Genomic DNA, 16,780 nt, shown 5'->3' on the forward strand with positions numbered 1-16,780 from the left:
TTTTCAAATCTTAAAATTTTATTTCAAATACTTAAACACAAAATTGTGAATAATAACCATAATGCTAATGAGTAAAATATTAAAATATAAAAATAAGTACTGGAACTCGTTTTCTTCCATTTGAAAGCATTTAACATGAAAATACAGGTCTTCAAATCAAATAACACATTGCATCCTGGTGTCTAAACTTCCCCTAAGGGAGAAGAGTAGACTCTTGGAAGTCACTAAACAAAATACATCACTATATGTAAGAAAATAAAGTGAAAAACAATATCACAAAATACCTCTGAAAACTAATAACTTTGAGATACGCTTACATAGATACTTAAAGAAAAAACGAGAAATGGGCAAAAAGTATTAATTTTGGCTTAGGATATCTTATCATAGGAAAACTAGAACTGTCATACAATATCTAAAGATATACACACATGTAACTAAACATCACATACAAAACAAGTCCAGCTGGCATAGACCTGTCATCCCAGTTAGGCAGAAACTGGAGTACGAGGGTTACAAGTTCAAGGTCAACCTGGGGAAACAGCGAGACCTTGTCTCAAAAACTGGTTAAAGAAAGTTAGGAATACCTCAGAGGTGATACGTTTGCCTAGACTGTGCAAGTCCCTGGCTCACTGTTAAAGTCCTGCCTCCTAACTGTGTGGACTTTGACATCTATGTGAAATCATATGAAACCCATACTTTCAAATCACCCCTCCCGCAAAAAAACAAAAAAAAACTGTTTTCAAGCATACTTTGTGAAAACAAATTGAAACAAAATTAAATTCCAGTCCACCTGAGAGAGAAAGACATCTTTTCCTGCTGCTCTGGCATCTGTGCGCATGTTTATTAATCCCAAGACACTTCTTAACCTCACACCAACCATTCATCAATTTTCATCAGCTACCATCACCGGTGCCCACAGTGCCCCACAGAAGGCTGGCAGGTAGACCTGTGAAACCAAGCTTCTCAGCAGAAAAATGCCCTGCACTTTTCCAGACCTCCTCTGTGCTTAAAAAAATCCTCCACTCATTGCGGTGAATTTTCCTGGAGTATGTGCCTACGTTTGCAATGGGCATTGTTAAAAAATAAAAGTAGAGCATTAAACCAGAATCTCTGATTTGCAATCCCCACGATGGGAGAGGGGGAGAAATAGCCATCGGCGGCACTCTACATATTGAAATCCTGTGACCAGGTGTGCCTGAGGTTTATAAGAATGTGATCTGATTAGGAGAGTCGCGAGAAGGTTGTGCTATAAATCATGTCCTCAGTCAAATGCTTCTGAAATTGTCCTACATGCTAGCAAGGAGAATTTAATATTGGAAAGTATTTACAGTGCTGCCAATTGACTAACAGAGTGAACGAGGGAAAAACAGCTACCAACCAGTGCCAGCATGCTCCAGAGAGCAGGATGATGGTGGGAATTTAGCTGTTTATTAGTGCACAGACATCTGTATGGATTAAATAAGATGAAAGGGCTGGTGGTTTGGAAGCCTATTCATTACCAAACTACAAAACAAAGAGAGTTTTAAAATAATACTTAAGCATGTATATGTTTTTGACAACTAAATTATGAATGTCTTTGATATGCTCCATACACAAAGCAAAGAAAACTGCTGCATCTTTCAATGGAAAACACTAAATTGAACCCCCTCACGTGCACCAAATGTGTGCCATTTAGGATAATGTCACTGATGCACACTTGACAACTAAATTACAAAGCTCTTTGATATACTGTGTATGAAGACTGACAATTATGACCAATAAAATCAAAGAAAGAAAAAAAACTAATTAACACTAACATATCATTATGACTCACTAGCATATAAAATCCCATGCCTGCTCTTAAATTGCTAGTGCCTGGCAAACGCTGAACTCCTAAAGACATGAATAGTTTCCAAATAACTGCATCCTCTAGAGGGTTTATGGCTTCCTTAGAGGTTTGGCCCAATTTAGTCTATAAAGGCCCAAGACAAACAGATGACTTTAAATTCTGTCCTGAAAGATAAAACTCTCAGGATTATAATCTGTTGGGGTGAGGTGTGGACCCTAATTAAATTCTGATGCTACTGTGTAAACAGTATATATGTAGTGTGAAGAACACAGACTTAAGAGACAAAAGGCTTTGGTTCAAATTCAAAATCAGGTATTCATTATTCCTGTAACTTCAGGAAAACCATTTAACCTCTATTCAATGTTCATCTCTTCACAGAGCTGGGATGAGGAAAACAAGTGTAAGAACAAAATCCGAAAGTGGTAAAAGTAAATCATGTACATATGTTCAGTCCTCTGCTCTAGTGTGAGCAGTCTCCACCTAAACTGAACAAACAGAGAAAAAAAAAACACTGCCCAGCTACTAAAACCTGGACACACTGATTCTGGGCAGGCTCATAATCAAAAGAATAACACAACTCAGAAGAGGGGCCTCTATGAAGCCTGCACTTACTCAAATTGAGTAACTCATGTTTCATAGAGAAAAAATCGGATTGACATTTTCAACAAGGCATTAAATCTGTTTTTAGGCAGTAAGGAAATATGGATTTAAAAAAATTCTGTGACCTTGAGAGTGTATGGAAAAAACATTGAGACTATAAATTATTTTTAATTAAAAAGCAAAAATAAACAACCAGAGTTGGCTATAAATAACTATGCAAATATGAGTTTATAAAATTTAATGGATAGTTTTAGCTAACAGGTGCATTCTCTAACTTCATTATTGAAAATTTAGGATACCAGGTGACCTCCTAGACACTGAAGGTGACCATAGTGATGTCATTTATACCTAGAAAAAAAACTGACTTTTCTGAAACCTGTCTTGATGTAATTTATTTCTGCATAAATGTACCATACAAGAGAATGCACTGAGCCCTTGGTAAAGGTCACCATGTCCTACAAATGTGGAGTGTTGTTAGAGAACCCTAAAAGGCTCCTTTGAATCTTGCAAAACAAATAGACAAATATGAAATTTACAAAATAGTCCTACAAAATATGAAATGAAAAAAATTGCATTACATCTCAATACAAAACATAATAAATTGAGGTGGAAAAAAAGGCATGCCCAAGACAAATTCCTTTCCTAGCATGCTCGACTGTTCTTTGACAGCTCTGGCTTTGATTTTCATGACACACAGTGCCATGCACACCCTGTACATCCTTGTCCCCTGCAGTTACCACTGTTCTCAGTTATTGAGCTTTCAAAGAACTGATTTCTCCTGCTGCTCTGCTGAACTCACTAAATGGCTCAGGCAATCATCTCATCGACTATCCATCCCTGACCTGGTGACAGCACCTCTGGCCTGTCACTCCAACCTGCCACCCCTTAGGCGGTAAGACTCACACACACAATGACGTGACAGGTGCTAGGAGAAGACCTCCATGTAACCCAAAGGAAAACAAATTTGCAAACACCACTTCTATGTGGTGGTCCTATTTAAAACTCCATTGAATCTTGGGTTTCCAGAGAGTCCTCAATGCCCAAAGAGTCCCCTAAGGTCTCCTTTGAGTTCATGGTAAAGCCAGAGCTTTTTAACGCATTATGAGCGTTCATAAACTTCTGGAGGTATTTAGAAGTATACAGCCAGTGGTGTTTAAGGACATCTTCCATCTCATAGCACTTGGACTGCCTGGCATTCATTTTCCGGAAGCGTCTAAACAGTTTATTACCAGATTCATTCCCTTCACTCGCCCATGCCCCAATAGAGCCATCCCTCTCAATAATTTCAGGGACATGTGCCAAGGTTTTGTGAAAATAATTAGTGATTTTGCCCTCGTATCTATATTTGAACTTGGTAGAGAGGAGCTCAGCAAAACGTTGTGAGTTGAAACTGTACTGGCAGAGGGACTCTGGACACTCTTTAGCAGGACATGATGAGCGCCACACGGGTTTCATCTTCAGGTAAAGGTCCATCAGCTCCCTGAGAGCTTCGTGCCTCTCCTCAGAAGGAATTAGCTCACAAACTGCATCTACAGTCTCTTGGGTCATCAGCTTCCGGGCAAAGTTGCCATTCATCCTCATGATTGGTTTTAGGTTCATCCTTTTCCGGAGATGCTTGTCCAGTGTGGCCTGCCATCTCTTCCTTTCCTCTTTAGAGGCATTGGGATTTTTATACACTTCCCCTATCTCCAGCTGGAAAATCTTATAGAATTCAGCCGCGTTGCCAATGTCACAGTGGAGCGCATCTATTGAAGGGACTGTCTCGATGAAAGGTTTGGCAGAGACCCCTTTCACCCGGTCCCGGAGTTCTTCCACGGACTCATGATAGGGATTGGACCGCCAAACCTCATAGCGCTCCAGGTTCTCAGCGTGGCTTCTGGTTATGGAGTGGAAGACAAGATTTTGAGAGGCTTCCAGACGAGTGGCATCACAAAGTGTACAGATGTAGACTGAGCCAGAGGCTTCCAGGCCTTCTACTTCCCGGACAAGCTTTTCATCATATCCAGTGCCCCTGAAGATGAACTTGAAAGTCCTGAGGATGCCCCCCATCTCCAGCATCAACTCACTGCTCTTCATGGCCTCCCTTTCAGCAATGAGAGGGCTTAGGATGGCAGTCAGGGTCTCATGGTCAGACTCATCTGCCAGCATAAGACACAACGGCTTGCAACACAGTTCAGAATTGGGCTTGGGTTCCTCAAACACCTTCACATTCTGGGAGCCGTGCTCTATCGTAATTCTCATTATTGTGAATGAAAAACGAACCGCCTTTTCGGGGACCGCAGGCCCACTGCCATGCTTCTCACTCACGTCCCCCATCCCATCACAAGACTCCTTCACCACGACAATGAAGGGACCATTTAGGTAGTCATCAAGATCTTGGGATCTCATTCCTTCCAAGATGTCTTCTTCCATGTCCATCAAAGCAGACACCAAAGCAGAATCATAGCGGAACCTCTTTGCGATGGTATCCACTGGATATTCATCCACAGAGGAGGCAAGTCCGGACAGCCCATCAATAATGCCAACATCCGTTCTGGAAGACACATTCTTCAGAGGGGGCTGCCACTCAAAGGGGTAGTAGCCTGGCAGAAGGATTTTCTCAGCATTTCGAAGAGCGTGCAAAGGCTGAAAAATCTGCCTCCCCGTGATGGCTTTCACGGTCCTGTACATCTTGTGGTACTGGCTGCAACTGAGGAAGGTGTTGACACGTATGGCCAAGCAAACAGCTGGTTGCAGACCAGAGCCCCGCCCCTGCATGATGGCCTCTAGCTCATCAGCTTGTCTGTGCTCATTCCTGGCCCTCAGTGCCAACAGGAACAACGTCAAGCACACAGACTTCACATCGCCACCTTCTTCTTTGTCAGCAAATTCTTTAACTTGAATCTTGAGTTCCCTCAGCCTATGCTTCTGAGCCCTGCGTGTCAGTGACAAGAGATGTTGCCGAGGCCGGCCCCCTTTATTAATATGCACCAAAGTCTCTTTGGACTCTTTGTGGCTCGAGACGTGGTGGTTATACTTTTCCAGACTCACCTCCTCATCACACTCTTGTGCGGGACACTTCACCATCAGAGAATTCAAGACGTTCAGAAAGGACTTTACTGGACTCTCCAGGTCAGTAGGGAAGCACGGATATCGGCAAGAGGGACAATAGCTGCCCATGACTTTGAGACATCGGAGAATGCAGATCCTGCAAAATACGTGCTTACAGGTGGTCTCCACGGGGTCAGCCAGGATGTGTTCACATATCTGGCAGGAGATGGCTTTCACAAAGTGTGCTGGGAAGTCCACTGCAAGAAGTTTGGTACTCAGATGAATCTTACTGCAGTTGGAGAGCTTCTTCATGACTTCCTTACTGCTGACCCTAGCCTGAACTCTCTTGCGCTGACGGTCCCGTCTCGCTTGGTTGAGCACAGTTTTTAGTTTCTTGCTGAGCTGCACATTGGTCTGATGCCTCTTCCTCTTGAGTGCCTGGTGGTTGGGCAGGCAGATGTCACAGGATGCTGTGTGGGGATGCCACTCCATGGTCGCCTTCCTTGGGAAGTAGACCTCACAGGGGGCACTACTGAACTTCCTGTACATGATGGCCCAACAGTTGTGGCAGAACTCAGTGGGGTGAATCGAGTCAACATCCGCCTTCACATCAATCCGGAAAACTCTGGCGATGAGGACTGGCCAGGAAGTGACTCTCTTTTCCTTCTTTCGGAAAAGGCTTTGGGTTTTGGCATCCACAGGCCCATGGACTGGGTATCTCCGGTTGTGCCCATCGCCCTTGAATGGATTCCCACAGATGCGGCAGAAGTGTCTAAGCCTGGCTTGGTGAATTGTTTTGTCTCTTGACTTCCCATCAGCATGGAATTTCTTTGAAAATTTGGGGTGTAGTTTCAGTGCTCGTTGAGTTGGAGCTGAATTCTGACCAGCAGGCTTGTCTGGAACTAAAGGAGACTGCTCTAGGCAAGGGTTCCCCTCTGAGGGACCCTTCTCCTTTTGGGCTTCTTCGGGTGCCTTTTCGAAGGATCTCACCCTGAATAGCTTAAATTTCCACTCAGAAAATTTCATGTGTGGGTGCTGAATTTCATCAGGAGCAGGACTGAGCCTCAGAGTGGGTGGCAAGGAGACAGCCATGTCGGCTAAGCTTCCTAAGAATGGTGAAGAAAAATAAGTCAAATTAAGAAAAATATCAATATTTGATTGCAGTATCTTGAAAATAATTGAGATTGATACATTCAAATTTTTATTCATTAATTCTTTCCAAAAGATATTTACTAAATCTCCTCCTGATAATATAACCAAGAACAGTCAATTCCTTTTCTAACAGTATTTGGGGCCACTTATACTATAATATACAAATGATTTTAAATGCTGTGTATATGTAAAATTTAACTCCCTTACCACAAAAACCTCATCTTTGATGACAATATTATTGAGTGATTGATCTTATTTCCCCCCTGGTTATCATTAGGTGCTCAATAGTTGTTGTGAGTAAATGCAATAATCAACTGGATACTAAACCAGAGAAAAGTAATATTTTCTACTTTTATATTATTTATATTAGCCTCATTACACTAACTGGACAATATATTTCCAGGTTGTTAAAACATTCTTCTGGGAGATTTGGTGTTGATTTCTTCCAAACAGTCATAAGGAGATGGTAAAGCTACAAACCAAATACTAATTACTCACTACTTGAAAGAATGAAGTGAATTTTGAGTTTTACGGGTGCAAACTAATAATAAGTATCATGGATAGCAATTATGCTTACAATTTTAATTAGTGAATGCTATTGTAAATTAGAAGGCTGAGTCTACATTAGAAACAAAACCACAGAGCTCGTTAAACCTGCAACAAACCATAGTGTGGGTCTAAGATGAAAACTTCAAGTAGTTTCAGTAATCTCACACAGCCCATCCTGAAAGTCACTGCAGACCGAAGGTCATTAGCACAACAGTATTAATAAGTAGAGATACAAGAAACAACAGAGGGCGAAAATGATGTGGTTGCGTTATAATCTCAAAAAGTAAAGGAAATAATTTTTTAAAAAAATTAAAGATGAAATGAAATGTTTCCTAATGATATTCTGTTGCACTCAAAGACTGTTGCCTAGCCCAGTTGTCATCAGAGAGGTTTCATCCAGAAACTGAAGGAAACAGATGCAGAGACCCACAGCTAAACAGAACTCAGGGAATCCTGGGGAGGAGGGGGAAAAATGATCGTGGGAGCTACAGGGGCCAAGGATACCACAAGAAAATCACAGAATCAGCTAACCTGTCCTCATAGCTAGAGCGCTTGCATGGGACTGACCCAGGCCCTCTACACATGTTACCATTGTATAGCTTGGTCTTCTTGTGGGACTCCTAACAGTGGGAGCAGAGGCTGCCTCTGACTATGCTGCCTGGTTTTGGTATCCTTTCCTCTAGCTTGCCTCATCCAGCTTAATAGTCTTGTTGTAACTTGTTATACCATGGATGGCTGATATACACAGGAGGCCTGCCCTTTTCTAAAGAGAAAGGAGGAGGAGTAGATGAGGGTGGGGAAGAGGGGAGGTTGTAGGGAGGTGCTGGGAGGAGAGGATGGAGGGAGAGAAAACTGATTGAACTGGAAATTATTAATTAACTAATTAATTAAAATGCAGACAAGCGTTATGGTGCATGTCTTTGATGCCAGCACTAAAAGAGTGGAGCAGAAGAATCAAGTTTGAGATCAGCCTGGTCAACCCGAAAGAGCTCTAGGCCACCCTGAGATACAAAATGAGACACCGTTTCAAGTAATAAAAATAGTAAAAGCAATAATAAACAAAATAATATGCCAATTGTAGTATTAATATCAGTCACAAGATAGAAGAAAAACAACTGATGCTATCTGAGTACTCTCTCAACCTAAATTAGACCAAACTGCCTAAGGACAATTAAGTCCTTAGTTCATAATATAACCTCCCATCCATGCTCCCCAAGTGTGTCTGGCTTAACTCTTTGACCTAAAACCTTTGTCTCGAAACCCATCCCCCCCCCCAACAGATTAACCATCTCAACAAGTTTTTAGCCACATTGGAAGACAATTCCTCAAATAATACATTTTAACTGGTAGTGGAACTTGGCAAGGGACATAATGGCGGTAGAGACTAGCCAGGGATGCTGCTAGCAACATTGTTTGTAAATTCTTCCCTTTAAGCTGACACACTTTGTTCCCTGACTAAGCGCATTACACATGAGAGTTGTTGGCATTTTTTCTCATTAAAATTAAAGGCAAATTTTTAAGACTTGATTGAAAGTGAAACACAGTTTGGCTGTTCCTCATGCGGGACTATGGGAGCTAAACAGCTCTAAAAACATTTCAAAGGTCTCAAGAACCCCAAAGGTATTTGAAGTACAGCCAAACAAAGTCCTCAACGCTACTTTCTGATCAATTATGTTTCTTCATTCTTTCTTGTAACAAATGCTAGGCCGGTCTCTGTGTTCCTTGCCTTTGGCTTGAACCAAATGCCATTTTCACCACATTAAATACTGACCTTTCACGTTCAGTAAGTCAACTTCCCGTAACTCCCCCTAGTCTGAAATACGGACCAAACCCACCAACACATCTGCTGAAATGTTTCTATGGAGTAATGTAATGACTAGCTACTGCCAGTCAAATCAATGTATTTACTAGCACAAATCAATGTTTTACAGCACAAATCATAAAAGTTTGTCTAAACTTCAAAGCAGAGGTGGAAAGCATGTGATAATGCTTTAAGGTGATATTCAGGAAGATGTTCAGGGGGAGTTTCTTTGGAGGCTACACTTTCTATGAGGTTGAGAGACTACAGAACTTTTAAAAATCTGATTTAGTAAGTCCTTATAATCACCCCAGTTATCAAAGACTAAAATTATTGGCATCATTTAGTTTTAATAAAAGCATGGAGAAATGAAGATACCTTCATATGCCCTTGAGAGAAGTATAAATGTAAATTATCATAAGAAGTCTAGTGAGACTTTCATAATGCCTTTTAAAAGTTAAGGTGTGTTGTCTTTCATGCAATAAATTTCCTTTGGAGAAGATATTCTATAGTTAACCTGTAGAAATACTTCCAGAAGTATATGATGACATTTATATAAAGCTGGGGGAGATTTATTTAAAAAGTAACTAACTACTTTGAAAAACAGAAAGTAATACAGATAATCACCAAAGGGGCATTATTAAATAAATTGTGGCCTAAACATAGAATAGAAACTACATTGTGTAAACATTGCACAATGAATAATTTCTATATACAGAAGTAAACAAAAGATGTTCCTATGCAAAAAGAGAAGAAACAATAATAGAAAGTATGGCAGGATTCTGTCTATGAATATACATTCATATTTTATACACATTGAAAATACAGGAACTTTAGAACCTTATGCACTAAAATCTCAACAGTACGTAAGCACTAGAAAAGAGAATTAGAGCTAAGAAAGGGGTCTCTCGATTTCATCATTTTTTTACTTAAAGTTTCCACATAACACATGTATTTTTTACTTTTATCACCAGTTCAGTTCAAATAAACCTTTTTCAAGACTAGACTTGTATGTATTCATGATCTTTTTATATTCTTTCCTTTTAATTTTTCTCCAAAAAGACCTGACTAAGTCTTAAATCTGACCAGGATCTTTATTTTTGTTTGTTTGTTTGTTTGTTTTCAGTTAAACATGTCTCAGGGGATTAAAATTCAACCTGTAGGAACCTGAAGCTAGGACTGTGAGGGCTGATTTTTGTACTCGTGATTTGAAATCCTTCAAATGCTCATTGTCTTCTCCTACAGCAAAATGTCTGAGAGTAGACACCTCGGAGTCTCAAAGGCTGAGGGCCTGGTGCTGTCTCAGCTCTATTCCAGTCAGCACTATCACCTGAGGATTGCCAGCTTCTGCCACCAAAGCTGTGACAGTCCCGCCCTCCACAGGTCACTGACTCTGTGAACCCAGCCTGGAGTGGAGGAGGTGAGGCAGAGCTGTGGCTCATAGTGAGTAACCATTAGTAATGCTGGGTGTCCGGAAAGCCCAGCAGCAGCTCGTTTCTATCTCAGCCCTGACACATGCATTCCCCTGCTTGGCTCACCATCTCCTGGCAACAGCTACAACATCATTGCTGACTGGCAAGCGAACCCCAGAGACCTACCTGTCTTCTTCTCCCTGGTACTGGGATTACAAGAATGGGACATCACACCCAGCTGTTTTACAAAGGTTGGGGTATCTGGCTTGGATCCTCATGCACATTATCAACTGAACTATCTCCCCAGCCCCAATCACACAATTCTGTGTGTCCAAGTGTGATCTTTCTTTGCCACACCTTTTCTACTTTGTTCTCTTCTCAGTTACTGCTCCTAATTATCTGCCACACAACGTGCACCAAAATATTTCTAGCATCTACAGAAAAGCCAGAAAATTCTTGCCCTTCTTCCGGAGGACCCTCTCACTGGACTACTTTAGAAAGAAACACACAGCTACAATTCTTTGTTGCATATCCCAAAAGCATCACCTCAGAGTAAGGTCTCTTCCATGACAATTCTCAAAATTAATATGAGTCAGAATCACCACAGCGATTGTTTCCCAAAGCAGATCAGTAGCTTGCAGAGAGCCTGCCTATTTGTCTAGGTGGAGACCAGAGACTGCATTTTTAGACATTGCAATGGTCCTGATGGAGTGGCATACAGGTCACATTTTCAGAAACACTGGACTTCTCAGGTGAGGAAATGTCGGGCCACACTGGCAAAACCTGAGAAATTGCACATCTCCTTCCAGCCTGGAATTCATTTCTCCTGATTATTTTTTCTTGCCTGAGCTAAGAGTGCATTCGTTCATCTCTCCTTTGCAGTCATGCAAGCAGCTCTCCTTAAGCCCTCCTCTGCCAGTAACATTCGTTTCTATCAACTCAGATGTGTTCCATCTGCTCCATAAGCCTGCCGTGTCTCTCAAACTTGGCCTCTTATCCCTTTTCTGATTTTCCTTCATTCCAAACAAAAACAGAATCAATGCCAGCTTTCCTCATTCCCTCCCTTCACTGCCTGCAAGGGAAACCGCTCTCGTGGTTCTGATTAGAAACACACAAAAAATATGATAAATAATTTGACTCAAGGCATGAGAAATACAAGAGTTACCTTGCTCCTCCACAGAATGTTGGGATGTCTGTAGTTTAGATGTTATTATTCGATACCACAGAGATAGCAATATGCGCTGTCTACTCCCTCCTTGCTCTCTGGTCCCTTTGTACACAGGGCTGCATTATTTATCAGTCCCCACTGTCCTTCCCACCCTCCCCCAACACAGAGGGCTAACCACAGATGATGGGAGCCAATCACAGGCCACCCCCCTCCAGCTCCAGCTGGCACCTGGCTCTTTAGGAAGCTTAGCTGCAGGACCCAAATAAAAAAACATTCAGGGTGTCTTCTGGAGAGCTGGCTGTCAGTTTACTGCCTGAGAATGCCTGGGGTAGACATGATCTTGCAACTCTGAGCTCTGGTTTCTACCTGGGTTCTAAAGCTCCATGCTTCAATTCCTGACTCCCAAAGTCAATAGCAGTGAGAGTTCCTATAGGAAAATTATTGGGATGGTACCTGGTTCTTAGTAAATGTCTATCAAACATTAACAAAGCTATGAATTTTTATTTATTACTTATTATAAACAGCCCCAAGACACTTCCATCTGGTCAAGTCTTTTGTCAGAAAACTTGATACAAGAAAACCAAGTTTAAACATGACTATAGGGAACAAGAGACCTGGATGTAAATGACTCAAGCCTTAGATTCCTTACTTAAATGCTGTAGGTTTAAATCTGGTCACCCACAGCACAAGGTTGGTGTTATGAGATCTCTGAATGCTTTCTGCATACTTAATTCTCACAACAATCCTATGCATCTGGTAGAGAAAGGTTGCAAACAATAGAAAAGCTGGCCCATGGCCACTCAGCCACTACATGTTGAAGGTGGGTTGGAGTTGTGCAACCCTCTCCACATGTCTCTGTCTCTGTGTGTGGTTTCTACATGTTTGTGTATAACCACATGTGCAGGTGCATGTGCACCTGGATGCAGTGTGCACAGAGAGGCCAGAGGCCAACATCATTGTGGTGTATTGCTTCATTGCTCACTGCCTTATTTTTTGGAGCAAAGTTTCTTGTTGAACCTGAGGCTCAACAATCCCAGTACATGGACTGTCGAGCAAATCCCAGGAATCCTCCTGTCTCCATCTCCCCAGTACTGGGATTATTGACAATGCATCACTGTCCCTAGCTTTTATAGATGCGCTCTGAGAATTAAACTCAGGTCCTCTATGCATGAACTGGGGACAAGAGAGAAGAGCTGCCAGATGACAACATGGAAGCAGGTACCTTCCATTCATGCCACACTCTGCAAAACGCTGCATCCTGACTGGGATCGCAGGAAGGAAAAGAATAAGTTGGGCATTCATGCTTCATCTTGAAGGAAAGAGAAAAACCATATTACCTCACAGATCTGGAGCAAACCAGCAATACCAACTATCCCAAAGTCCGACTTCAGTTCTCTATGAACATTGGACATCAAGTGATACTAAGGTGGCTGAGCCATCCTTGCTGGCCCTGGATTCCCCTTGGCTTTGTATCAAAAGTCTAAGGCAAATAAAACCAGTCTCACCATCTGGCTCCAACCCAGAGTTGGAATAATGCTCTGGACTTAAATATTTTTAAGTCCAGTCCTTCTCAGTTTTTCTTAGAAAATGAGAGTTAGCAAAAATTATGTACCAAATTGTTTAGGATAAGGGCATGAGGATCAGACCCAATAATTAACAGTGGTCTCTCTCTCTCTCTCTCTCTCTCTCTCTCTCTCTCTCACACACACACACACACACACACACGTGTGTGTGTTATATGATATTATATATATATTTCTGTTTACTTTTATTAGTCCTGTAACACTTTATAAACAGAAAAATTAAGAAATATTACAAAATTAACCCTAATGAATTAATAAAAATAGAAAAATATTGGGTACATACAAAAAAATAACCTTAAAATGGTTTAGTGGCAAAACAGTTTAGATGTCTTTTTATCAAATTCTTCAAAGTCAAGGGCACTAATACTCCCCCCTTTTTGCCCAGCAGCCTCTTCCTTACCACCTACATCGCAATCATATTGGTATTTCTTGCCTACTGAGAGCTGAGACCACTTTTGAGGCAACTGGAAAAACAAGCTAAGCAAAGGACCCGGGTCCTTTCCCTAGCGACTAAATTTCTATTCGCTATCCTTTCAAGTATTTTCAATGAAATAAGCCCCACCTGGAGCAAGCCTTGACTTTCATCATAAAATTGCAAAGTCAGAGCTACATAAGAGTCTATGTTATTCCAAGCAAATTAAAAAATGGAACATGCTGACAGGTGTTGGCCAAATTTTGCAGAAGGCAAAAGCTGAAAAGGGTGAACTAGCATCTCGACAATGTGATGCCAGACTCCAGCCTGCAGCATAGCCCTCTAGCTGACGGATTATCTATAGAGAACCCTGTGAGTGCCCACAGGTCCTTTGCTCACGGGACTTCTCCAAACATGCCTTCCTGCTGTCCTTCCTTTCAGCCTACCTGTCCATCCAAGTCCCAAACCCTCCTTTTGCCTGCACTTATTCCCCGTGACTTCCCAAAGGCCCTTTTAAAAGACCTTTTCAAATTCAATTTCTTCCCAGACAGCAAAGAGCTCTAGTTGCTGATACCAATCAGAATCTCCCCTGCAGCCAGGGTCTGCCTAGGTGAACACCATTTCCCAGCCTTATCATAACCCAGCAGATGCTGCTTGCCAACATTGCAATTACATACATAAGTATGTATCTATACATCTCCAACGAGAGAAAGTCTTGTCTTCTAGCATCATCGAAAGCCAGAACTAAAGGGAAATTTAGAGGTTATCAGGTCCTGAGGATGCATCATGAAGGACAAAGTGCCTCCTCCACGCGACGTCGCAGGAGAGGAAAGAACTGCAGAGAAAACAAACACTTCAGATGTGGTCTCCAGGGTCCCGGGACAAGATTCTTCTCGCTACAGGAAGAAGAGACCTCTGGCCCTCCCAGCCTGACACCATTTTCACTAGTTTGGGCCCTCAAAGAACTTGAGTTGGTGACAGATCAGAACCTTAACAGGTCATCGCTAAATTAAAGCCTTGGGTGATTGTGCAAATTTGCACACTGCAAGGGCCATGGAGAGACAGTATCTCCAGTCACTCATCTCTCCCCTACTTCCCCGTCCTTAAAATTGCTTTCTAATTAACTCAATGTGGATTATCCCTGTTAGTAAATTTTCTAATGCGTTATTAATTACTCTAAGCGTCAACTGCAGCTCATTTTCAGCACACTCAGGAACGCCGCAGCAGGTTGCTGAGGAGCTGTCTGCCTCTTTTCTAAACAACTAGTGCCACCATGTGGACAAAAATGGGTAGCTTCTTAAGGAATCGGGACAAACCACCAAGAAAACAAACAATTATTGGATTTCTGGACTAGTTAAGAAGAAATTGTGTGTCATATTTTCTACTCTCCTTTCGTCTCCACTTCTATTTTTACCCTTCTTACCTACCCTCTCTACCACAGCTTGCCACTCTAGGAATCCTCCCACCCCATCCTACAGTTCCTACAAACCACTAAAAGCTTACAGGATGGAAATAATTTGCCCAAAAGCTCACACCTAGGTAGCAGCAGTGTTCCACCAAAGTCAAGGGTCCAACATGGAAATCCAGCATCACTGTCCCACTACTGCTGACTGCTCCCACCCCCCAAGAACACCTTCTCCTAATTCCTCAAACAGGTAAAGCGTGAGAACAGCATCTTCATTGGAGATGCTGCAGACTGAAAAGTGATGGACTGAGCACAAGTCTCCACTAGAACAAGTTTCTAACCTGGCGACAGGTGGCCCTGTCCAAACCCAACAACAGAAGGGCATCTTTTCATCTCCATCCTGTTTGGCTGCCAAGCATTTAACAGTGAATTCAAACGTCAGACTAGGGTGGAATTGGTCTAGCATTCTCAGAGCTAGTATTCATGTTTGAGAACCCAGCATACCTATCCTAAAAATCAGGAAGCAGAAACAGTATGACAGGATACCACAGGGGGATATCCCTTTGTTTCATGCTCAGAATTGTAAGTCGTGCTCAAAGGCATCTTCAGGCATGAGGTGTGGCTAAAATGGCTCCCAAGGCATCTGTATTTCCAAAATCTGGAAACATGCCAGATGAAGTTACAAACAACCTTAATATCGTATTTCATTATAACAAAATAGTTTAAAGGACCATCTGAACTCTAGTGATTCTTATTTATGCCACTCTTAGATTAAAAGTAACTGTCACGAATGAAGGAGGATGCAGGGTGAGCTTAGCTGTAGTTGTCATTCACAGTTCTCTATTCTGCTATCAGTGGGTGACTTTCAATTTCTTCAGGCTTCTCTGAGTCTTTCCCAGTGCTCCAGTGCATCCTCACTCCACAACCAATCACAAACTAGAACCAACAATGGATATCATTAACACGCAGCAATGGTTTGGGACAGTGTTTGAATATCCCCTGCGGTTTCCAGGGACTAACTGTAATCCTCACTGTGGGGCATTAAAAGGCGAGGACTTTGGTGAGTCAGATAAGTTCCCTAGAGCAGAGATCACGACTGAATGCATGAGGGAAGGAGAGAGACCTGCTAGAAACACCCGCTGACCCACGAGCTCCCGGGGCCCCTGCGCTACAATGCTCTGCATCTTTCAAACTTCTTCAGCAAGAACTTTTGTACCTTTAGAGCCATGAGACAAAATCAACATGTTTCTATTTTTGAATACCTTGCCTCAGTATTTTACTATAGTTATAAAGCACTACTACAGAAGTATTACACGTATCATATAAGAAAAAATATTCATAACAATTTAACAAAACAATATGTGAGTAGCTTCGAGGCCTCCTAAACATCTTCCTGGCCTCATAATTTTTCATTGGCTATCTTTTGTTTTGTAGAGACTACATGTAATATGTAGAGAGTGAACTCAAGATTAGCTGGTTTCTGGTTACTTGGGTTAATAATCTCGTCTCTCTAATAAAGACATTCCACGAGCTTCTGACATATGTCGGTAGGTGAAGGCTCCTGCTGCCAAACCTAACTACCTGAGTTCAATCCCTGGTACCCTGTTTGATAAGGAGACACACATGTTGTCGCTGTCTTCTGACCGCCACACACCTGACATCACACATTAATGTGAGTACTGATGGGGGGAGAGAAGAACGATTATAAATAAATAAAATGTAATAAAAATAATTGTAAAAGGAATGGGGTGCTGGAAAGATGGTCCAGTGTTTAAGAGCACTTCTACTCCCCACAAGAGTGGAGAGCAGTTCCCAGAACCGATGGCAGGTGGTTCACTACCAC

The 16,780-nt window shown here is 42.0% G+C and overlaps 1 protein-coding gene across 1 annotated transcript; it reads right to left on the reverse strand.

Moving 5' to 3' along the window:
• Nucleotides 1-3,424: 3,424 nt before the first annotated feature.
• On the reverse strand, nt 3,425-6,550 carry Rag1 (recombination activating 1). The gene has a single exon (XM_041679276.1). The coding sequence runs from the start codon at nt 6,548-6,550 to the stop codon at nt 3,425-3,427; it is 3,126 nt and encodes a 1,041-aa protein (XP_041535210.1).
• Nucleotides 6,551-16,780: the final 10,230 nt, after the last annotated feature.

The sequence above is a fragment of the Microtus oregoni genome, unplaced genomic scaffold (genome assembly GCF_018167655.1).
Source record: "Microtus oregoni isolate MIOR12 unplaced genomic scaffold, Mior012 000031F_ref0000149, whole genome shotgun sequence".
Taxonomy (NCBI): Eukaryota; Metazoa; Chordata; class Mammalia; order Rodentia; family Cricetidae; genus Microtus; species Microtus oregoni.